General features: G+C 39.6%; 1 protein-coding gene and 1 non-coding gene across 4 annotated transcripts; one reads left to right on the forward strand and one right to left on the reverse strand.

Moving 5' to 3' along the window:
* Window positions 1-291: 291 nt before the first annotated feature.
* On the reverse strand, window positions 292-18630 carry LOC132497323 (zinc finger protein 184). 3 transcript variants are annotated; one of them, XM_060110419.1, is made up of 7 exons: window positions 18492-18630; window positions 18169-18233; window positions 17730-17873; window positions 10634-10701; window positions 7080-7206; window positions 6625-6720; window positions 292-3134 (listed from the first exon to the last, which is right to left on the reverse strand). In XM_060110419.1, exons 3-7 carry the CDS (start codon window positions 17734-17736, stop codon window positions 1174-1176), a joined length of 2259 nt encoding a protein of 752 aa, XP_059966402.1. In that variant the 5' UTR covers window positions 17737-17873; window positions 18169-18233; window positions 18492-18630; the 3' UTR covers window positions 292-1173. The 3 variants fall into 3 exon arrangements, with proteins under 3 accessions (XP_059966402.1, XP_059966403.1, XP_059966405.1); XM_060110420.1 differs by having other exon boundaries at window positions 18418-18630; XM_060110422.1 differs by lacking the exon at window positions 18169-18233 and having other exon boundaries at window positions 18418-18630.
* Window positions 18631-23669: 5039 nt separating this feature from the next.
* TRNAS-AGA (transfer RNA serine (anticodon AGA)) lies at window positions 23670-23751 on the forward strand. The gene has a single exon. It is a non-coding gene; the product is annotated as a tRNA-Ser (tRNA).

Genomic DNA, 23751 nt, shown 5'->3' on the forward strand with positions numbered 1-23751 from the left:
TTATGGCTAGACCCATATTTATTTCTGGCTCAAATGTTATCTTGACCAGGCTTGCCACAAATGGCCACGCAGGCTGTGGGTTGCCCATCTTCAGAAGTGTCACTCACACTGTCATCTGCTTGTGATATCAGGTGGCCAAGGAAAAGCAAGTAAAGTGACCATTATTTTATACAGCCGTTTAATTTCTGTACTTTGGTAAGGAAACAAATTTGACCTTACCTCTCAAAGTTCATGAGAAACCAATTTACAAAACAAGGTAACAGTCAAAATTACATTATGTGTACATCCCCTTCAGTACATTATGTGTACTGAAGAGCTAATCTGTGAGCTTCTAGGAGGAGTCACAAGAAGCTACTAAGGAAGTGAGTACTGAAATCTAATCCAGTTGTTCTTTCCAGGGTACACATGAGGAGTTAAAAAAAAGACACTGAAGCCAGGATCCCACTCCCTAGGCCAATCAGTCACTGGGGGTGGGGTCTTGGCAACAGAATTTTATAAAGTTCCTGAAGTGAATTCACTATGTAACTGGGGTTAAATAACACAGGTTTAAGCTGTAGTAGAGGATCTATGTGGTTGTGATAAACTTCTAGAATGTTAAAACATACTAGGAGAGAAAATAATAGGAAGGTTTAATACTTGTACTGACTTAAGGCATTATATATTACTGAACTATTAATTTGAGAGTACTTTACAATTATTTTTATTAGGAACCGGTTACTTAAAGAACTTAAGTGTGTTAGAACAGGAGCAGGATAGATCTCCAGTCTAGTTACTGAAACATAAATGCTTTCTATTGGCAAAACATGCATAAATACATACATTCTAGATGCAACATAGCAAAATGTTGATTGATGTACAATAATCCTATTCAAGAATATATTGTGAATATACAAAACCGAATATAAAACTCCAAACGACCTTTGAAATGACCTACTCCAAATCCCTCATTTCACAGAGGAAACTGAAGCTTAAAATGGCTGAATTTGCCAATGTCACAAAGTTGCTTAACAACGTAATTGGCTTACTTCAGCCCAATGTACTTTCCATTCCACAGCATGATAGTGAAAAGTAAAAATATTTTCGGCAGTTTCTCAATCCACCCTGATTCTTCTGTACTTAAAAGGACAAACTAGAGTAAACGCATCCCCTATGTTTACGATGTTCCTAGAAGAGTCATATGCCAGGGTGCAGTCTCTGATGTTTGTTGAGAGCAGAACGATATCTGAAGGCTTTTCCACAATCATTACATCCAAAGGGCTTCTCTCCTGAATGAATTCTCTGATGCTGAATGAGGTAAGTGCTCTGGCTGAAAGTCTTCCTGCATTCATTACAGTTGTAAGGTTTCTCTCCAGTATGAGTATTCTGATGTTCAGTCAGATGAGTGCTCCGGCTAAAGGATTTGTCACATTCATTGCATTTATAGGGTTTCTCTCCAGTGTGAATTCGTTGATGCTGAGCCAGATGGGAGCTCTGGCTAAAGGCCTTTTCACACTTATTACACTGGTAGGGTTTTTCTTCTGTGTGAGTTTTTTGATGTTGAGCCAGAGATGAACAATGTCGAAAGGCTTTGCCACACTTGGCACACTCATAAGGCTTTGCTCCTGTGTGAATTCTCTTATGTTGCGTAAGGTGTATGTTCTGGTTGAAGGCTCGCCCACATTCATTACACTTGTAAGGTCTTTCTCCAGTATGTATTTTCCTATGCTGAATAAGGGATGAGCCATAACTGAAGGTTTTCCCACATTCGTGACACTGATAGGGTTTCTCACCAGTGTGAATTCTTTCATGTTTAGCAAGAGATGAACTCCGAATAAAGGCTTTCCCACATTCCTTACATTCATAAGCTTTCTCTTGGGTATGAGTCTTCTGATGTTGATTAAGGTTTGAGAGATAACTGAAAGCCTTTCCACACTCATTGCATTCAAAGGGCTTTTCTCTGGTGTGAATTCTCCGATGCTGAGTAAGGGATGAGCAATAACTGAAGGCCTTTCCACATTCATTGCATTTGTAAGGTTTTTCTCCAGTATGAATTTTTAGATGTTGAGCAAGGGATGACCAATAACTAAAGGATTTCCCACATTCAGCACAATCATAAGGTTTCTCCCCAGTATGTGTTTTCTGATGTTGAGTGAGGTTTGAGTGCTGACTGAAGGCTTTCCCACATTCATTGCATTCATATGGTTTTTCACCAGTATGAATCATATGATGACGTATAAATGTTGAGGGTCCATTGAAAGCCTTCCCACATTCATTACATTTATAGGTTTTCTCTCCAGTATGAATTTTTTGATGTTGAGTAAGGTGTGTGCTCCTGGTAAAGGTTTTATCACATTCTTCACATTTAAAAGGTTTTTCTCCTGTATGAATTTTCTGATGTTCCATAAAGTGGCCTCTCTGGCTAAAGGCTTTTCCACACTCATTACAAGTATATGGTTTCTCACCAGTGTGAATTCTCTGATGCTGAACAAGATGGGTCCTCTGACTAAAGGCTTTCCCACATTCATCACACTTATAGGGTTTTTCTCCAGTGTGAATTCTTTGATGTTGTGTAAGAGAAGGACCCTCAATGAAGCCTTTTCCACACTGATCACATTTATATGGTTTATCTCCAGTATGAATTCTTTGATGGTTTATAAGGTTTTCACTCCGGCTGAAGGCTTTTTCACATTCATTACATTTGTAGGGTTTCTCTCCAGTATGTGTTCTCTGATGGCGAATAAGAGCTGAACAATAACTAAAAGCTTTCCCACATTCATTGCACTTACAAGATTTCTCTTTTTTAACCGGCTTTAAATTCTGTTTGATGCTTGTTTTAGTAGAGGTCTCTTCTGGAGATACTTCTTTTTGTGTTAAAAGGTCTGAACTCACATTGATGCTTTTTTCAAAGTCATTATTTACATGGTCTCTCTTCAAAGTAGGTACTGTCTTGTCATTTATTTTTATTTCCCTCGGCAGGGCCTGTTCATTTGCCTGTTGCCTCTCTGGACTGCCTTCAGATTCCCCGGTTTCTAAGATGTTGGAACCCCAAGGATCATCCCTTTTGTACTCTTCTACTATTGCCTCCGGAGATGGCTCTTCTTCAGAAATGTCCAGCTCTGAGACTGACACACTATTTTCTGGTCTTGTCTCCCAGTCTGAAAGAGAAAATGTCAGTATTCTCTGAATTGAGGGGGAAAAAACCAAACACAACAACAAAAGTGTTACTGTGGGAATGACCTAATGAAACTAAAAATTAAAGCCCTCAGCAAATTCTGAGGATTTTCAAACACAGCCCTATTATTTGGGGAGAAATTTGGAAAGAGCTAAGGAGAATGAGAAATAAAATATGAGAGTAGCAAGAGAATGTCTAATTCAACTTCATAGATAATCTCTAAGAACCAGTAAGGGAACTCCATTTAAGTTGATAGTAAATTTAGAAAGTGACCACAGAGATAGATAAGAGGAGACAGAGATGGACTGAATCTAAAGGAGGCAGTCTGAACTGAGATTCCTTGCCAGTGAACAGCAACAAAAAGTCTAAGAACCATGATTTCAAGACAGGATAAACACAAGACATGACTATGGCTCCATGGTTTTTAGCCTAGAAAACTGACAAAATAGTCATATCACTGCTAGAAATGAGAAAGTTGTAAATAGTAAAGGAAGCAATTTAGGTGGAGGAAGATACCAAGTTCAACACTAGGCATTTTGAGAATTAGGAAGAGAAATGGAGGACTAGACTATAATGGTGTTTGTGGGGGTGGAAGATGCCAAAAGTAGCAGGATAACTAAAATGTTCAAATATAGGACAGAAAATATCAGCTCAAAAGAAGAAGGAAAAGAATAGCTAAAGCCATAAGAATGTATGTGAAAAAAAAGCAGCAATGGGGGAAGATCCTTGAGGATGTTTAGGGTAATGGGATGAATAAAATATACTAATGAAAGAAAGCAGTTTTTCAGCAAGCAAACAAAAGAATATAAGAAACACAGAACCAAAGTTGTTTAACAAAATCAAAAAAAAAAAAAAAAGAAACAACCAGAAAAGTACATAATCAGGACATAGAGTTACACTACTCTACTGTCTACTCTGGGATAGTTTGTCTTGTGCCAAGACAAGAAAGATGACAGGGTAGTCGATGCTGGCAGATTCAGTAAAGAAAAAAAGGCTGTGTTTGAAACAGCATTTCTTGGACTTCCCTGGTGGCACAGTGCTTAAGAATCCGCCTGCCAATGCAGGGGACAGGGGTTCTAGCCCTGGTCTGGGAAGATCCCACATGCCGTGAAGCAACTAAGCCCATGCACCACAACTACTGAGCCCACATGCCACAACTACTGAGCCTGTGCTCTAGAGCCCACGAGCCACAACTACTGAGCCCGTATGCCACAACTACTGAAGCCCGCGTGCCTAGAGCCTGTGCTCCACAACAAGAGAAGACATCGCAATGAGAAGCCTGTGCACCACAATGAAGAGTAGCCCCCGCTCGCTGCAACTAGAGAAAGCCTGCGTGCAGCAGTGGAGACCCAATGCAGCCAACTTAATAAATAAATTAATTAATTAAAAATAAAATAAAATAAAACAGCATTTCTTTGGTTCCACTGGTAACGGGAAGGTACTGCAGACCCCCAGAGAACCCTGAATCTCCTGTGCTGCCAGCCCTGTCATTGTCACCACCATTATCACTGCAAACATAAGAAGCAAGGCAGGGACCTAGAGCTGCCTACCATCCCCTCCATACCTGGTACCATGGGAAATGGTACAGCATGCATCAGCATGCAGAAGTGCAGGCAGCCTCATAACAGCAGTACTTCTCCAGCAGGGACAAGACGATTAATGTAACACAAGTTTTGGGGAACAGCCAATCAGTATAAGAAATTGATACGTTTTCATCAACAAAAATGACACTAAGGATATACTTGTACAGCAGATAGCCATAAAAAATAGCTCCTGGGAAGTACTTCACAGGGAAAAGGATATGGAGACCATGGAGTCGGATGCTGTTAAAGGCAAAAAGAGTGTGGGAGTGACTGATCTCTAGCTCAAGTTGGAGTTCCAGTTGAAAGCAATAAACATGCAACAGACTGTGACCAATATCATACACATTGTCATATTGTCCACGCACTAACCAAGAGTTACCAGAATATCACAGGTGGGGTAATGAATGAAGGATTGGAGAAAATTCCAGAAGGCCAGACTGAACAGCACCATTCCTACTGCAGGAAGCAATTCTCACTTTACTATATGCAAAGTCGAAGGGCACTGACCACAATATTCAGACACCCATGTGCATGGAGAGATAATAGAAGGTGCTGACATCCAGATTGCAAAAGAATGATGTAGACCAGTAAGACAGAATATATATAAGAATATAATCACAATTCTGCAGGGGCCAAGTCACCAAGACAGCCTAGAGAAGAGGATAGGAAAATGACGCAGACAAGGCCCAGGGCCAGTGGCCACCGCAGTGTAACTTTCCAAAAGTTAACAAACTGTAAGCACAAGTTAATAAAGTTCTTATTTTTAAAAAATTAGTTTTCTAAATTGTGTTCCATGAAACGATCTTTTTTTTTTTTTTGGATGCACCGCACAGCATGTGGGATCTTAGTTCCCCAACCAGGGATCGAATGCACGCCCCCCTGCATTGGAAGGGAGGAGTTTTAACCACTGGACTGCAAGGGAAGTCCCATGAAACCATCTTTTAAAAGAAAGATTTTAAAGCTGCAGTATAAAAAAAAAAAACGGAATCACGGTTAGGAGGACAGGGGAGAGAAATGTTACATTCTACGCACTCTGTTGGAAATTCATAGTTCCCAACTACAAATTAAAAAAAAAAAATTCTGAGTGGTCCTCCAGTAAGAAACCTGCTAAATTTTAGCTAATCCAGTACTTGACAAATCTGAACATGGCATGCATTGTTTCTCCCCATAAAAAGGACCCCCTACTCCTACCTCATTAAATCTGGAGATATATTCCTTACCTAGAGTGATTAAGTTTGTACATTTTTTCAGGGTCAGATCTTTGAAGAAGTCTCTCTGTGCAGTTTGGGAATTGGTAGTTTACAAGAAAGCTATTCAAAATTCCAAGGGCAGTCCAATAAGTGATAGGGTCAGAAGCTACACAATGAGATTAAGACAGGAACAGGTGATGAAGAAATGACGGCTACAGGTATGGAACTCACTTTTGCACAGTTTGGTTGGGAAAGCAAGAAGGCAGACTGGATGGTGGCCAGAAAGATTAACAGTGTTGAGTGAAAGTATTTGGAATTTAGGTTACCTATTTCTGTTTGAAGGTACTGGGGGTGGAGGCTGTAGATCCAAAAAGAAAACTGTAAGGGTGAAAAGTGGGGTAATAATTATGAGACCAGGGCCCCAAAGGAGGCTGGGAAAGGAGGAATCCAGATTCTATGTCAAAAAGTTGCCTTTAGAAAAAAGCAAGAAGGGTAACAAGTCCTTTGAAAGGAGTACAAAAATAGAATACATGTTGAGACATTTACTGTTTTGACAAAGCATAAGAGAGTCCAGATGCCTTCCCATTCTCCACAGGAGACACTTTAAAGAGAAGTACATCTACATTTCAGACGTAAAATCCTCTCATCAGGCTGGTGGTTAGTGTCAATAACACTCATCTGCCGGGTATCCATTACTTACCTCCAAGGGCACCTATTGGAATGCTGGGCTCCACAATCCATGGCTCTGTCCCTTGCTCTAACTGGGAAATCACATCAGGTTTGGAAACTTGGAGTCCTGCTCATAGTGGTAAAAAAAAGTTACCTGTCTGCACTGAGAGAAAAGTGCGGTATCAGAGTTCAGTCTCATCACTTTGTCTTTAGAGGAAAGGATACGTAGACAAATCAGATGGAGTAAAGCATATAAAGCACATATAGCTTCCATGTTATACATTCCCAGATGTGGTATAACTTGGGAACTGATCTGGGTTCAGAAAAATTATTAGTTTGTCCTTCTAGTTGCTAGAGAGTAGAAACCTTTTCAAAACCTTTCAAAGTTTAGGAATCTTTGGTTCCTTAATGGCAAAACTCACCTAAGGACAAGAGCACCCTCCTCTTCCACACCCCCAGATATTAACGCAGAGAAGTCATCCTTACCTATAGAAACCAGATGTGTATAATTTTCCAATGTCACATCCCTGAATAAATCTCTCTGTACAGGATCCAGCTGTTTCCATTCTTCCTGGGTAAAGTCCACTATCACATCCTTGAAGGTCACTGATTCCTGAAATACCAAACATATTTCTGCTTAGCCATAAAAGATTTACCTCGGAAAGGGGTAAAGTTAGCAATACTGACAGAAGTAAGGCAAGCTGTGTGCTATCTGAAAAATGATTTTGATATTTCTTCCTTTGTAAAATGAATATAAAAACAAAACCTGATTCATAGGATTATTGCAAGAATTAAATAAGCAATGTCCAATATTAAATGCTTAATTTAAGGTCTAGCATATAACAAGTGCTCAGTCAATGTTGGCCCCTGTTGTTGTTGTTATTGATCTTCATAATCATCATCATCATGATCTCTGTGTTCCAAGATATATCAAGTATTAAGAGTATACCTATTAACATCAATAATATGTTTTACTATCTGTAAGTGCAAGAATAGCCAAAAATGTTTTTGAAAGAATTTGAGGAGGAGACTTACCCTACCACATTTCAAAATATACTAAGTAACATACCAAAGTATACCGAAAGATGAAGATAAATTAGAATAGAGTGGTCTAGTATGGAATAAAACTCAATGAAAAACAGAGAAACCCAAAATATAGCCATGTTTATAAGAACTAAATGGGATTAAGCAATTTACAAATTAGTTTTAAAAAGCTGGATTATTCACTAAATGGCGCCCTAACAAATGACTGTCTATTTGAGAAAAGAAATTAAGGTGAGTTCCCTACTTCACAGCATACACAAAAATATCTGCTGGATTAGAGACTGAATTTTAAAGAAAAAGCAAAAATAAAATAGAATAAAAGACAGAAAAATAGTTTTATAAGCTTGATATGTGGAAGGTAAAAATTATAAGACAGAGAGACTGACACATAAAACCACATAAAAATGTAAAACTTCTGTAGGAAACCATAAATAAAATGCAATATTCTGAATTGCTACAACTAATTAGCAGAAAAGATGAAAGATGAACAACCTACAACAATAACCAAAAAAGGCCGACAACCCAAGCAGGCAATTCACCCAAACCATTGTTAACAAACCATGAAAAGATGCTCTACTCCAAGAAAAACATAATAAAACAATGAGATACCAGATTAGCAAACACTGCTTAAAGTGCTCATGTGTATTCTGGTGGGAACAGGGCCCTAATGCAATCTATCAGGGGGCACTCTGCCAGGATCTATCAAAACTTTAAATGCATATATCATTCAATCCAGATTTATAGCTTGTAGGAATTTATTCTTTAGAAACAACCTCAGGGTGCAAAGACATATGTAAAAATTTCCTTGCAACATTGTGAGGGGAAAAAAAAGCAAACTTAAATGTCTATTAATAGGATAGTGGTTAAAGAATTCATGGTACATCCATACTAAAGCAGCTTATGTAGACATTTTAAAAATAAAACGTCTCTATATGTACTGATTAGGAAATATATATCATATTAAAAATAGCATACATGGTATTATCCCATTTTTATTTTTATGAATAGGAATAGTAAATGCACAGAGAAAAAGCTAAAAGAATACACTACTGAATATTATCAGTGCGACTGTTTAGTGGGACTCTTGAGGCAATGCAGGGGAACTTCTTACTTTTTCTTTATTTATTATGTATTTGAAACTGGGCAAGTGAGTTAATTTTGTTTCAAAATAGATAAATAAATTATTGGGACTTCTACTTCTAACCACGACAGAGCTACTGGACTAGCTCTCCCAGTGTAAACAACTGTAAAACTCAACAATATAACTGAAACAAGTGCTTTGTATTTTTGAACATCAGACAGAACAGACCTGTGATCCCTGAGAGAAGGGAGACAATCACATAAGCCTCACAGACCCTTCAGTTTCCTGCCTGGAGGCAGAAACTGAGCAAGACACAGTGGTCTCACTGAACTAAGGAAACAAAGGTGGCAGCTCAGGACTACAGAGGCAGGGGATTTGCAGGATAGATACTAGAGAGAAGGGAGATACACAGAGGAGGAGCTCCAAAACTCTGGTGTAAATACTATCTCCACAGGCCATATCCAGTTACCAATGTGACATAACTGAACCCAGAGTTAAGAAGACATACACACAATCAGTTCCCACAAACAGTTCCAGCGCACTTTAGGAGCAGCACAAGTTTAGCCTGTGAGGAAAGAGTTAAAGAGCATGTCCGGCTTGCCCAATCCTTGCTAATCTCCAGAGACACTTGGATCCATGTTTCTGAACCTTAAACAAGCTCTGAAAACTAATGTTTATATAGTCACTGATTGACGATGTTATTGTGTGCCTGGAGCACTGGGACAGGATGTACCAGACTGTCAGCATTGTTTAAAGTATACATGAAGATTTACGATGCACATGTGGTGCCTAGTTTGAGGTCTGCACCATGGCTGGTCAACAGCAAGGACACGCTGATGTGATCAGCTCCCTTTAAGAACTCTGGACTGTGAGACTCAAGGAGATTTCCCTGGGTAGAGACATTTCTCTGTCTCTGTGGACAACAGCTCTAGAGAAAGTACATCTGTGTGATCATCACAGGAGGACTTGGAAGCCAGCCCCTGATTTCTTTGGATTCTTATAAATATCTTTTTCCTTCTGATGAGCTTTGTACCCTTTGTTGTAATGATCTCTATCTCTGAGTTATGCTGCTGGGTTGGGTGGGTCATCCTAGCAAATCACTGAACTAAAGTGTAATCATAGACCCCATGAAACACAGTCCTAGAATAAGGCTACACTAGGTCAGCCCTAACAAAGCTTACAGTTCAAAACCAAATCTCAAAAGCATCAAGCTGTGGCCAAAATGGGATTAACAAGGACTGGATTTACCCTCCTGCATTAAAATAACCAACAAATTCCAGACAAAACATATGAAACAACAGTTTCCAAGGCACTGAATCTCAGATAACAAAGAACAGTGATCCCCAAGAACCAGTAAACAAATGAAGTGAGCCCTACAACTGCTCCAGCTTACTGCCTTGAGAGTGTCCAGGCAGGGGTGCAGGGAAGGGGAACCCAGGAGCTATCCAGCAGACTCCTTGAACTGAAGAGGTAATGCTGAGAGTTTGGGGAAGCCAAGGTGACTAGAGTTCACACAGAGTACTGTAGGGAAGGGAGCTACAGAGGAAAGAAGCAAGAATTGCAGAAACTCTCCTAACCCCTCCAGACCACATACATTTTTGTTGAGTCTCTGTTTTCCATGGTACTCATTTCACCTTTTTAATATTTAGCAGTCATTTGGTCTATTCAGGTAAAGTATCAAGTTTTGTACTTCTTCTGCTCTCTCATCGGTGGCACATGGCAAGACGTAAGCAAGAAGTTAAGTGGTGAATATATTAGTTAAGCTGGAGAGGCAGAGCTAAGAAAAAAGTGGTTGGCAGATGGGAGCCCAGAATGAATTGCCAACATTGGTTTTCAGCTAAACATAACCCACAGCAAAAGAATACACAATCCCACTCTAACGACTGAAATGACATTTGAGGAAATCTCAACTTACCTGAAAACTAGCTGATGGGACTGACGTATGTCCCCCTTGGAGAAGGGCAGACTCTGGAGAAGACAGATCTAGGGGAGGAAAAAGAAACCACAATGAATCCTGTCCAAGTTAGCTGTTCCCAGCAATCCACAAAATCCACTTATTTTTCTATATGAAAACAGCAGGAACTATTTCTGCCATTTGAGAAGCCATTTCCTTCTCAAAATCCAAAAAAAGAAGCAACATAACTGCTGAAGAGGACCCTCGTACTCTCATGGGTAGGCTTAGGAATTAAAGCATTACTTTAAGATTCACAATTTTGCCCCTAGATACTTACAGTCACAAGGATCATACAACTCAATCTACATTCCTCATTAAGTGAGGCAAAATATTTCTGCTGCCTTCTCTGCTACATATAAAATATGAATTAATAATCAGATTGCTTTCCAAAAGTCTTCCCATGCCCTTTGAAACGTTCCTATTAGTATAAATTACATATCACAACGCCATATACTTATCTATATTACCTACCTACCAGAGTATCTAAACTTAAATACACATGGTCAGTACTAACTACTGGCAAGAATACAGAGAGATTAGAACTTTTGTACATTGCTGTGGAGGTAAACATTTACCAATCATTTAGAAAAACTGTTTGGCAGTATATACCAAAGCTATACGTACACCTGCCCTATGACTCAGCAATCCCACTCCTGCATATATATCCAGAGAAATGAGGGGTTATGTCCACCAAAAGACTTGTACAAGACTGTTCACAGCAGGTTTATTTATAATATGCTCAGATTAGAAACAATCCAAATGTCTTTCAGCAGAATGGATAAACTGTGATATATTCATACAATAGAATATTATTCCACAGTGTAAAAGAATGAGCTCTTGCTTTACATAACAACACGGATGTATCTCATAAACAATATTGAGCAAAATAAGCCAAACACAAAAGAATGCATACTGGGGCTTCCCTGGTGGCGCAGTGGTTAAGAATCCGCCTGCCAATGCAGGGTAAACGGGTTCGAGCCCTGGTCCTGGAAGTTCCCACATGCCGCCGAGCAACTAAGCCCGTGGGCTACAACTACTGAGCCTGTGTTCTAGAGCCCACACGCCACAACTACTGATGCCCGTGTGCTGCAACAAGAGAAGCCACCGCAATGAGAAGCCCACGCACCTCAACGAAGAGTAGCCTCCTCTCACCACAACTAAAGAAAGCCCATGCGCAGCGATGAAGACCCAACGAGCCAAAAATAAATAAATTAATTAAATTTTTAAGAAAAGAATGCATACTGTATGAGTACATTTACAGGCATGCCTCGTTTTATTGTGCTTCACTTTATTTGCACTTCACAGATACCGTGTTTTTTTTACAAATTGAAGGCTTGTGGTAACCCTATGTCGAGCAAGGCTATCAGCACAATTTTTCCAACAGCATTTGCTCACTTCATGTCTCTGTGTCACATTTCAGTAATTCTCGCAATATTTCAAACTTCTAATTATTACTATATTTGTTATGGTGATCTATGATCAGTAATTTTTGATGCTACTACTATAAATTGCTGAAGGCTCAGAAGATGTTTAGCATTTTTTAGCAATAACATATAGTTTTAGATTAAGGTATATACATTTTTTTTACACATAGTGCTATTGCACAATTAATAGACTACAGTATAGTGTAAACATAACTTTTATATGCACTGGGAAACCAAGAAATTAATGAGATTCAGTTTATTTCAATATCTGATTTACTGCAGTGGTTGGAACTGAACCCACAATATCTCTGAGGTGTGCCTGTATATTAAGTACAAAAACTTAGACTAGTGGTTACCTCTGGAGGGTTTCTGACTGGGCAGGCACACAAGAGAGACCTCTGGGGCATTAGAAACATTCCATATCTTAGTGTGGATAGTGGTTACACTGGTATATAATATATAAAAATTAATCAACTGGTACGCTTAAGATCTGTGCACTTAATGTGGTAACTTATACATCAATAAACAAAACAGAAACAAACTTTGCTCTTGGGGAAGTCTATTCAGAGTAATGGTTGACGGGAAAGTCCGATTCTCAGAAAGTAGAGGAAGCAATAAAAGGAACTATTATTCCAGACTTAATTTGACCAGTAATGGAAAACCGTCTTGTAAAAGAAATCTTGAGAAGAAAATGAAGATGTTAGTTGGAGGAAAGTTGAGGAAATGTTGTACATAGGCAGATATGTACCCAAGACTTTAGGAAAACAGAATAAAGAGAAATGTCTTAGGTAAGATGATTTTGATTCCAAGTAACAGAAACCAACAAAACCAACAACAGTAACAGCTATAGAAACCAACTAAGTGCCTGGCAATAGCAAATGCTCAGTAAGTGTTACAAATATTACCATGACTATAAGGGACAGAGGCTCAGGAAGGTTAATCCTAACTATACAATTGTGAAAAATCCCAAAAAGAAAAAAAAGGTAAATCCTTAAAATGAAACCATTTGGGCTGATTTAATTCTGAGGAAGTTAGAATTAAAAAGAATATTTATGAAAGATATAAGGGGCAAAGAGCTGAGAAGGGGAGAGGTGATGTCATCAACATGGTGGACTAAGAATTTTCTACCATCTTCCCCACAAAGAACACTGATTTAGACAATCATCCATGGATGAGAGTGTCTTTGTGGAAGTCCAGGAGTCTAGCACAGAAGTTCCAGCACACCACTGGAACAACAACAACAACAAATCCAAGATGGATGCATTGAAGAGGGTAAGAGGAACAGTTTCATTTTACCGGCGTCGCCTCCAAGGAGGTACAGCTCAGCGCCAAGGCGGCCTTCCTGGCCTGTGATTTCTCTCATAGGAAAAAGTGAAAGCCTGTGAGTGCCCAGGTTCCCCAGCAGTATGGGACACCACCAAAGATACCCACTTCTTTCTCACCTCATCCAGAATACTGAGGTGCCCTAAGAGAATGAGGGGAAGAGAGCAGCTGGGGGAACAGCCGTCGGGGCACTTGGAGGGCATATCAAAGGAACATAGATCCTACTAACCACTTCACAGACTCCATCAGGAAGCCTGATAAAGAGCCCCTGGGAATGCTTCACTTGTGGATCGTCCCAACTGCAATGCTCCACGCACCTCTCCTATACACCCTCCCCACAACCTATGGCCAGCTCTCTGTGCACACCCTAATGGTGGCAAGAGGAGCTTTTATAGATAGCTATGAACACACACAGAAAGCCAGCCTGACTCTGCATGATTTGGAGAAAGCAACCAAAAGCACCTGAGCATTCAGCACCACCAAGGAAAAGCAAAGGTGAAGCTGTTAGCACCCAGCCTGGCTTGCAGGATTAAGAGAAGGCATACAATCTTAAGAATCCCCCTCAAGAGGGAACAAAAAGCATGGAGCAGATGTATGCATAGAAGATCTGAGAAAGCCTCAGAATCCCTAACAGAATTGCTGATGGAGGATATTTCTCTCCCAAAGCCAATCAGTAAAGACAGGAGGAGGTGATTTCATCAGTGGTGTTTCTATACACTAAAAAGGAAATATCTGCAAAAGGAGTAAAGAAAATAATCCCATTTAGAACAGCAACAAAAACAATAAAAAAAACTTAGAAATAAATTTCACCAAGGAGATGAAAGATCTGTGGAATGAAAACTATAAGTCACCGATGAAAGAATTTGAAGAAGGCACAAATAAATGGAAAGACATCCTGTGTTCATGGATGAGAAGAATTTCTATTGTTAAACTGTCCATACTACTCAAAGTCATCTATAGATTAAATGTAATCCCTATCAAAATTCCAATGGCATTTTTCACAGAAATAGAAAAAAAAATTCTAAAATTTGTATGGAATCGAAAAAGACCCCTAAAAGCCAAAGCAATCCTGACAAAGAAAAACAAAGCTGGAGGCATCAAACTATATTATAAAGCTACAGCAATCCAAACAATACAGTACTATCATAAAATAGACACAGATACCAATGGAACAGAATTGAGAGCCCAGAAATAAAGTCTCCTATACATGATCAACTAATATTTGACAAGGGACCAAAAATACTTAATGGGGAAAGGACAGTCTCTTCAACAAATGGTGGTGGGAAAACTGGATAATCACATACAAAAGAAGGAAACAGAATCCCTATCTTACACCAATCATGAAAATTAACTTGAAATGGATTAAAGATTTAAACAAGACCTAAAACTGTAAAACTCCTAGAAAACAGGAGGAAAAAGCTACTTGACATCGGTCTTGGCAATGATCTTTTCAATATGACACCAAAAAACACAAGCAACAAAAGGAAAAAGCAACAAGTGGGACTACATCAAATGAAAAACCTTCTGCACAGCTAAAGAAAGCATCAACAGAATGAAAAGATAAGCTATGGAATGGGAGAAAATATTTGCAAATCATATATCTGATAAGAGGTTAATATCCAAAGTATATAAGGAACTCATACAACTCAATGGCATAAAAACAAATAATCCAGTTTAAAAATGGGCAGAGAACCTGAATAGATATTTTTCCAAGGAAGACATACAAATGACCAGTGTATATGAAAAGGTCCTTGATATCACTAATCATCAGGGAAATGCAAATCAAAATCACAGAGATATCACCTCAGACCTGTTAGAATGAATATTATCAAAAAGACAAGAGAAAAGTGTTGGTGAGCATGTGGAGAAAAAGGAACCTTTGTCCACTGTTGGTGGGAATGCAAATTGGTATAGCCACTATGGAAATATAAATATATACCACATTTTCTTTATCCATTCATCCACTGATGGACACTTAGGTTGCTTTCATGTCTTGGCTCTTGTAAATAATGCTGCAATGAACATGGGGGTGCAGATATCTGAGATAGTGATTTCATTCCTTTGGATACATACCCAGAAGTGGGATTGCTGAATCATATGGTAGTTCTAGTTTCGATTTCTTAAGGAATCTCCATATTGTTTTTTATAGTGGGTAAACCAATTTACATTCCCACAAACAGTGGGAATGTACACACACATACACATATATAATGCAATATTATTCAGTCATAAAACGGAAGGAAATCCTGTCATTTGAGATAACATGGATGGACTCTGAAGGCATGATGCTAAGTGAAATAAGAAAGAGGAAGACAAATACTGCATGATCCCATATGTGGAATCTAAAAAGTCCAAACACAGAAACAAAGAGTAGAATGAGGGTTTTCAGGGGCTGGAGGGCGGGGGAAATGGGGAGATTTTGGATAAAGGGTACGAACTTTAAGTTACAAATAAGTTCCGGAGATCTAATGTACAGTATGGTAATTATTGTTAACAATATGGTATTATACACTTGCAAGTTGCTAAGAGAATAAATCTTAAACATTCTCATCACTCGCACACCGCACCAAATATGTGTGGTCACCAATGTGGTTAACTAACCTTATTGTGGTAATCATTTTGCAATATATAGGTGGGTCAAATCATAACACTGGACAACTTAAACTTACACAATGTCAGGGTCAATTATATCTCAATAAAGCTGGAAAAAACTTTTCTCAGCAATATTTTGTAGCTTTCAGTGTAGAGATCTTGCATATTTTTGTTGGTTTATATTCTTGTTTCACATTTTGGATGCTATTATAAATGGAAATATTATTTTTATTACAATTTCCAATTGTTCATTGGTGATAGAATGAAACACAGCTGATTTTTTCATCAAACTTTGTGTTTTGAGATAATTGCAGATACACATGCAGTTGTGAGAAATAAAACAGAGATTCTTTGTACCTTTAGAAAAAAAGAGCTGAGGACAAATACAAGGTATAACTCAAACCTAAATAAATAATATAAATAATGTTAAGATTTCTAATGATATTAAACAAATCTGAGAAAAAGGACTGTATGATAGCAGCTAGGTGGAACCAAACCTGACTGCATAGCCATACCTACAGAATGTAAAGACAATGACAATGCAGAAAGAAGTCTACAGTGACATATCACAGGGCTCTGTCCTTACCCTGACCTGTTGAATGACATGTAGGAAGAAAGAGAAGGAATATTCATTAAATATGATAGTGACATAAAGTTGGAAAGAACAGTTAAAACACTGAATAACCAAGTTAATATTAATTATTAATTATTCTGACAAGCTGGAACACTTGGTCAAAAAATGTGAACAATCATAATAAATGTGAAGTCCTGATATTAAGGATAAAAAACAAGTCTATTATACAAGGATGACATAAATCTAGTTCATGGCAGTTTATGTAAAAAAGATCTAGGACTAACAGCATAATATCGCTGATTTTTTTAAAAAGCAAATACAATCTGATACTAAACAGCAGAAATATCCAAATCAAAAGAAATAGTACGTCACACTTTAAGGTATTTTTCAAAGTACATCTAAATGACTGTTTAGTTTTAGGCAATGCATTTTAAGAAGCATGCTGTCATGCAGTAGAGTTTTTAGAGAAGAGGTTTAGATAATATCACATGGAGACCCATGAAAGGAACTGAGGCTATTTTGTCTTGAGAAGAAAAAGAATCTGTGAGTAGGAGTTGTAACAGCTGAATTCACATATCTGAAGAGCAGCAATGTTAAAGAGAGAGCAGTCTCTTGCTTTTGGGGACTAAGAACTAAGATCAACACAGAAGTTACAGGGAAAGGCACTTCTGCCTCATATAAGGAACTAAAAAAAGAAAACACCAACAAGGGAATAGTCTGCACCCAAAATGGAGCTTAATGCCATAATTGTTCAGGCATAGGCTTAACAGATGGTCATCCGCCAGGGATATTTCAGAACTGATTCTTGCATTGACGAGATGATTACCAAGATTTTTTCTGACTGTAAGATTATCATTTTAATTTTTAATAAATAGAAATCATGTGAGGATCACAGACATTCTGAATCATTACTCCTTTTCATTCCCCAATCCCAAAGCCAAGCAGAAGTAACTCTTCCTCCAAGTCTCTCCCTATAATGTAAATAAGAATCTCTCCCTATGATGTAATTGTTTCTTTTCTCGATCGTCATATATATAAGGTTCCCTCCTTCCACTTCTTCCAGCTCTGTCAAGTATTTAATCTTCATGTCATGACTGTTCTTTTGCCCCCATTATCTCACTCTCCCCCAAGTCGTCCCCACTACCTTCCATCTCAGGTGCTCATCCCGTTCCTCTTGGAATCCGGACACCAGGGTTTCCCAAGCAGCGTCCCTCCAGTGGGGTCCTCTCTCTGGAGCCCAGATGTCCGGCACGAGTCTGTGCCCTTACACACAGTGAAGCTGGCTGCCCTAAAAGACACAAGATGGGGTCAGCGGCAACCGTCACAAAATCACATCTCAAGAGTTTTGCACAGTGGCCAAGAGGTCCTTGGAAAAGAGAAGTGCCCGGAGAGAGCAGTAAAGAGGCATGTGGCACACCCGCTGAACAAAAACAGAATGGAGATCGAGTACGCAGGTTCGGCCCCAGATTCCAAAAAACCCCTGGCGCCTACCCTAGAATCTGAGCAGAGGCGCCCACCTACTCGGACGGTTACCTCGGTGCACACTTGTGGATTCACACCCCCACGGGCTCAAGAAGACACACCTGTTGCGGAGCGGAAAAGCTGGAAGGTGGACAAACAGGGCGGGGCTCGGCTCGCGTCCTTCCTCCTAGGCCGGAACAAAAGAACAAAGCCCTCCCAGGGATCGGGGCGGAACAGTTCCCACACTAAAGGAGGAGAGCGGAGCCCCCTTCGAGGACTCCCCAGCTCCCTCTCGCAGAGGCCGCTTCAAGCGGAGAGAGAGAGGGGTGACGTCACGCGGCCAGAGGGGCTGGCGGTTGCCATAGTGATACCTGGGCTTCCCTCCCGCTAGAGCGATTTTCGCACTCTGATCCCGGGTCCAGAAGCTCTGGGACAATCACCAAACCTAGTGAAGGGAGCCGAAGCAGCTGGACTTTCCCTCTCGCCAAGGTCTTTTCACGCCTACAGCCGGCTTCAACGGCCACTTCCGCTGGTGGGAGAAGAGAACCCCCACCCCACGACCCGCTCGCTAGCGTTAAACCGCGCCCCGCGGACACATAGGACTACGATTCCCAGAGTGCTCCACGACGCTAAACTCCATTTCCCAGAGGCCCCAGCCAACGTATGAGATCCGTGGAGCGGGGACGAGTGTTCTACCTACTAGTCGTTGGTTCGTACACGTCTCAGGTAAAAGTATGCGTTAGAGCAGTGACTCTCAAGCGTGTGTGACCAGACTGATTTTAAGAATACACATTTACACACATATATAATTTTAAAACGCAAACAAGCATTTCACAATGCATAACTTGCCTTTATTACCTGTCCTGCATTGTATTTAGTGTTCTATCCCTTTGTTTAAAAAATTCTGGTCGTGACCCATTATATTGACGCTCAAGCACGACTCTCAAATGGAGCCCAACGCCAGTCTGTCGGTGTGTTCTTGGGAGAAAAGAATCCAACAGAAGTAGGTAGGTTTCTGTATTTTTAAATGTGTGGCCCAAGCACTTTACTGTGCTTCAGTGCATCTCCATATTTGTATAGTGGGGCTAAGGTCAAGTCACTCAGCCTGTTGACTGACAAAACACTAAACTTGGAAATCAGGAAGACATGGCCTAAGTGAAACAGGAATGAAAGCTGTGAGAGAACAGGCTGAAATAAAAACACTATATGAAAAGGGATTAAAACACATGCAAGCATATTTAAAATGCAGGAACATAACTAAAATCGTACTGGAGAAGAACTGAATTGATGCTATGGAAAAGTGAATCAGTTGTGTATAGGATATTCTTTTAAAGCTGCGTGGTTCAAAAGAAAAATGTGAATGAAATAGAAGAAAGTGATGGATAGATATAAAGGACAGAGGATGGAAAGCCAACATGTGGATGATTTCCCATCAGGAAGGAGAGACCACATGAAATCAGCTATCATTTAACACTTTCTATGTGCCAGGCAGTGTTCTAAGTGCTTTACACCTGACTTATTTAATTCTTAAAACAATCTAATGAAGTTGTTTATTATTATTCCTTCTTTACTACAAAGGAAACTAAGGCACAGATGAGTTGAGTAACTTGCCCAAGGTGACATAACCAATAAATGGGGAAGCTAAGACTTGAATGTAGTACTTTGGTCCCAAGCTCCCACTTTTAATCTTTAACACTAGAATCCCTAGTAAAGAGATGAACAATTTCCTAAGTTTAAGAAAGAATGCATCTCTCATTCATTGCTAGTGGGAGTGCAAGATGGTACAGCTACTCTAGAGGACAGTTTGGCAGTTTCTTTCAAAACTAAGCACACTCCTACAATATGATCCATCAATGGTACTCCTTGGTGTTTACCTAAATGAGTTGAAAACTTATGCGCAGGCGAAAACCTAATTGCTGAAACTTGGAAGCAACCAAGATGTTCTTCAATAGGCGAATGGCCTATTGAATGTTTGAATGTATGGATGCGGTACATCCATACAATGTAATATTCAGCAATGAAAAGAAATGAACAATCAAGCTACCAAAAAACCCCACAAAGGAACATTAAATGCAAATTGCTGAGTGAAAGAAGCTAATGTGAAAAGGCTACATACTGTACGATTCAAACTATATAACATTCTGGAAAAGTCAAAACTATGGAGACAGCAAAGATCAGTGGTTGCTAGGGGTTTGGGGAAGGGAAGGAGGGATGAATGGTTATAGCACAGGGGATTTTAAGGGCAGTGAAATTATTTTGTATGATATTGTAATGGTGGCTCTATGTCATTATACATTTGTCAAACCCCATAGAATGTCAAACACACAGAGTGAACCCTTAATATAAACTATGGTCTTTAGTCAATAATAATTTATCAATATTTGCTCATCAGTTGTAACAAATGCACCGTAGTAATGCAAGAATGTTAATAAGGAAAACTAGGGGGAGGGGCAATGGTGAGAGTATATGGGGTTTTTCTGTAAACCTAAAACTTTTTTTAAAGTGTATTAATTTTAAAAATATATAAATGTTAAAGGTGCTTCTCTTAAGGTCTCAGGAGGAAATGAGGGATGTGTAGTTAGAAACTGGAAGAAAACTGATTCTTGTTGTAAAGTGGCAGAACTTGGCTGAATTGTGTTCCACAGTTGGGTGAAAAACAACTTGTAAGCAATGAATTTGAATATTTAGCTGAGGAGATTTCCAAGCAAAGAGTGGAAAGTGCATCCTGGTTTCTGTGTGCTATTTATAGCAAAATATGTGAGGAGAGAGACAAATTGAGAAAAGAACTGTTAAGCAAAAGGAGCCATTTTTTGATCGTTTGGAAAATTTTCAGCTACACCTTATACAAACGAGGCTTTCGATACTGATTGAAATACATATGTATTGAAAAAACGTATATATGTGTAAAATTTCTGTCCTCAGTGACTTCTCTTTGTAGTTTTAGCAACTGGGTGTACACATAAAAAAAGTAAGCAACCATAGCAAGCAGCATATAGATACTCCCTGAGTGTATATGCAAAATATTGAGTACCTACTATGTGCCAAACACTAATAAGAAACACTCTCTGCATATAAGGTATAATCTAGTGAACAAAAGCCTAAGTTTCTTGAGTTTTTACTTGGCTCCTAGCTCTAGGTAGTTTACTTGAATCAACTCATTTAATTAACTCAGGTTACCAAATAGAGAACAGAAAAGGATGGAAATTCACAGAAAACGCATAGGTTAATAATTTAAGATACAACCCTACCTTAATAATGTATCTTTTTGCACAATGGCCATAATTTTGGTAATAACCAGATTTTTTAACTCAAAAAATACATCATGAATATCTTAGTATGTCATCAATATTCATGCATTACATGACTTTTAATGGCAGCAAAAGTATTGCATCATATTGATGAATAATTTTTTAAAAGAAAAATATTTACCACAGCTTAACAGATACACACAAAAAACATATGAAAGCGAACCACTCAATGCATTTACACAAAGCAAACACACCCATGTACCCAGCACCCAATTTGAGAACCAAAATCATTATCAGAATCCCAGAAACTCCTTCCAAGGGTAGTGGGACCTCCCAGTGACTACCTACCAAGGGTAATCATTACACTGATTTCTACTGTACAAGGAACATCAATTTCACCTGTTTTTGAACTTTCAAAAGTTGGAATGCACTATAATATGTGTTTTTTGTCTGGCTTTTTCCACTCAGTATCAGTTAGTGAGATTTAATCCATGTGGTTGTGTGTACTTGTAATTCATTCACTCTCGTGGTGTGGTATTACATTGGGAAAACCTCTCAATATGTCTTTTCTACTGTAGATGGACATTTGGGTTGTTTCCAGTTTCGGCCTAAAATAATAACTAGACTACTTTGTGTTTCTTACAACTCAGCCCTGGCTCTTCCTTTACTGAGATCTATTCTGATATGTTTAAACTTTTTTTCAGTGCAGTAAAAGTTGCAGCTGTGTCCAGTCCTTGTTCCCTGTTTCCTGTTGATAAATAATTTTGGTTCAAATGCATCACTAATTGCTTTCTGTTTTGCATATATATATATATTTTTAATTTTTATTTATTTATTTTTATTTTTGGCTGCCTTGCGTCTTTGTTGCTGCGCGCGGGGGCCACTCTTCGTTGTGGTTCCCGGGCTTCTCATTGGGTGGCCCCTCTTGCTGCAAAGCACGGGCCCCAGGTGCGTGGCTTCAATAGTTGTGGCATTCAGGCTCAGTAGTTGTGGCTCACGGGCTCCAGAGCGCAGGCCCAGTAGTTCGGGCTCATGGGCCCAGTTTCTCCGCGGCATGTGGGATCTGCCCGGAACAAGGCTCGAACCTGTGTCCCCTGCATTAGGGGGCGGATTCCCAACCACTGCACCACCAGGGAATCCCCTGCATATATATATATATTTTTTTAAGCACAAAAGTTTTTCTTTGGTATGTAACTTCAGGCAAAACTAGTGTTCCAAATGACTTCAGGAAAAAAAATATATATATATATATGCTTGATAAAAATCTATACATCAAATAAAGTGATATGTATAAATTATGGACAGCAATCTTTTATAGCATAATTTCTATCAAAACTGCTTCATGCCTATCCTGTCAGAGCAGGTCGTCTCCCATAAAACCACTGGACATCTTACGTCTCTCTCTCTTCGTCTCACTCTCTTCTCTACCTCTCCTTCTCCCTCTCCCTTCTTGTCCCTTTTCCTCACTTCTCTGTTTAGGCAACGTGATTTCTCTGTTTGTGATCGTCTTCCTCTTTTCTGAAATCATTGGTAAATAATACCAAGAAGTAGACAAAAGCCAATTACAGTAATGTTTGCACTGGACAGGCTCAGGAAAACACGTGACCCAAAGTTTTGACTCAGATGGAAAAGTAAGAAGGGGGAAAGGAAACATTTGCGTTGGTTAAATTTCGAGCACATGAACTCCTGTCCTGGCCAAAAATCAAACTAGGATCTTCCTTTTAGAAGGTAGCCAGGTTCCAGGGGCGACAGGAACTTACGAACCATCTATAAATTTGGTTCTTAACGTGATGGGAGCGTGGAAACACACTATGAAATGCAAAGCACGGTGCAAACACAATGGGATTGATGTTCCCTTAGGATTGATGTGGGCTAGGCACTTGGGGACACCAGAGCAAGGGGATGCAAGGAGGCTTTTCTGCATCATTTCCCTCGCCCTTTACTCAGGACGCAAGTCATCGAACTAAGTTCCTCTCTGAAAGCCACTAGCCACTAGCTCTTCAAGGAACTTCAGTGCCTGAAAGTTCCAAACAAAAGCTACACATATCAGGCCTAAAACTAGGATGACAATGTGATTCCACTTCGTTGGGAGGTTAGTTTGGTTCCAGGTGAGGATATTACAGAGGCCTCAAGTTGTCTGGAAAACCTATTGATGATGCGGTGAGGACACCCCCTTTTAGGGCTCTCGACTCCCGCAGTTGCCCAGCGAGGTTGACCTCCATGCCAAACTTGCACTTCACCTGAGGGTTTCTATCCAATTTGCAGAGTGAGTTTTCTTGCACTCCAGCTCATTTTTATCCTTTCTCCCCTTTTTGCCCTTACATCAGCCAGTGAAATTTCTATTTAAGGATTTAACAGGGGGCATAATTATTTGTGTAGTCGTGGCCGAGTGGTTAAGGCGATGGACTAGAAATCCATTGGGGTTTCCCCGCGCAGGTTCGAATCCTGCCGACTACG

Source organism: Mesoplodon densirostris, chromosome 10 (genome assembly GCF_025265405.1).
Source record: "Mesoplodon densirostris isolate mMesDen1 chromosome 10, mMesDen1 primary haplotype, whole genome shotgun sequence".
Lineage (NCBI taxonomy): Eukaryota > Metazoa > Chordata > Mammalia > Artiodactyla > Ziphiidae > Mesoplodon > Mesoplodon densirostris.

Bases quoted from the DNA above. Each gene is read 5' to 3' on its own strand.
- LOC132497323 (XM_060110419.1), bottom strand. The intron at 7,207-10,633 runs GTAAGTTGAGAT...TTGGTATTTCAG, and splicing joins TCCCATCAGCTAGTTTTCAG to GAATCAGTGACCTTCAAGGA. The intron at 3,135-6,624 runs GTAAGTAATGGA...TTTCTCTTTCAG, and splicing joins TCCAATAGGTGCCCTTGGAG to ACTGGGAGACAAGACCAGAA.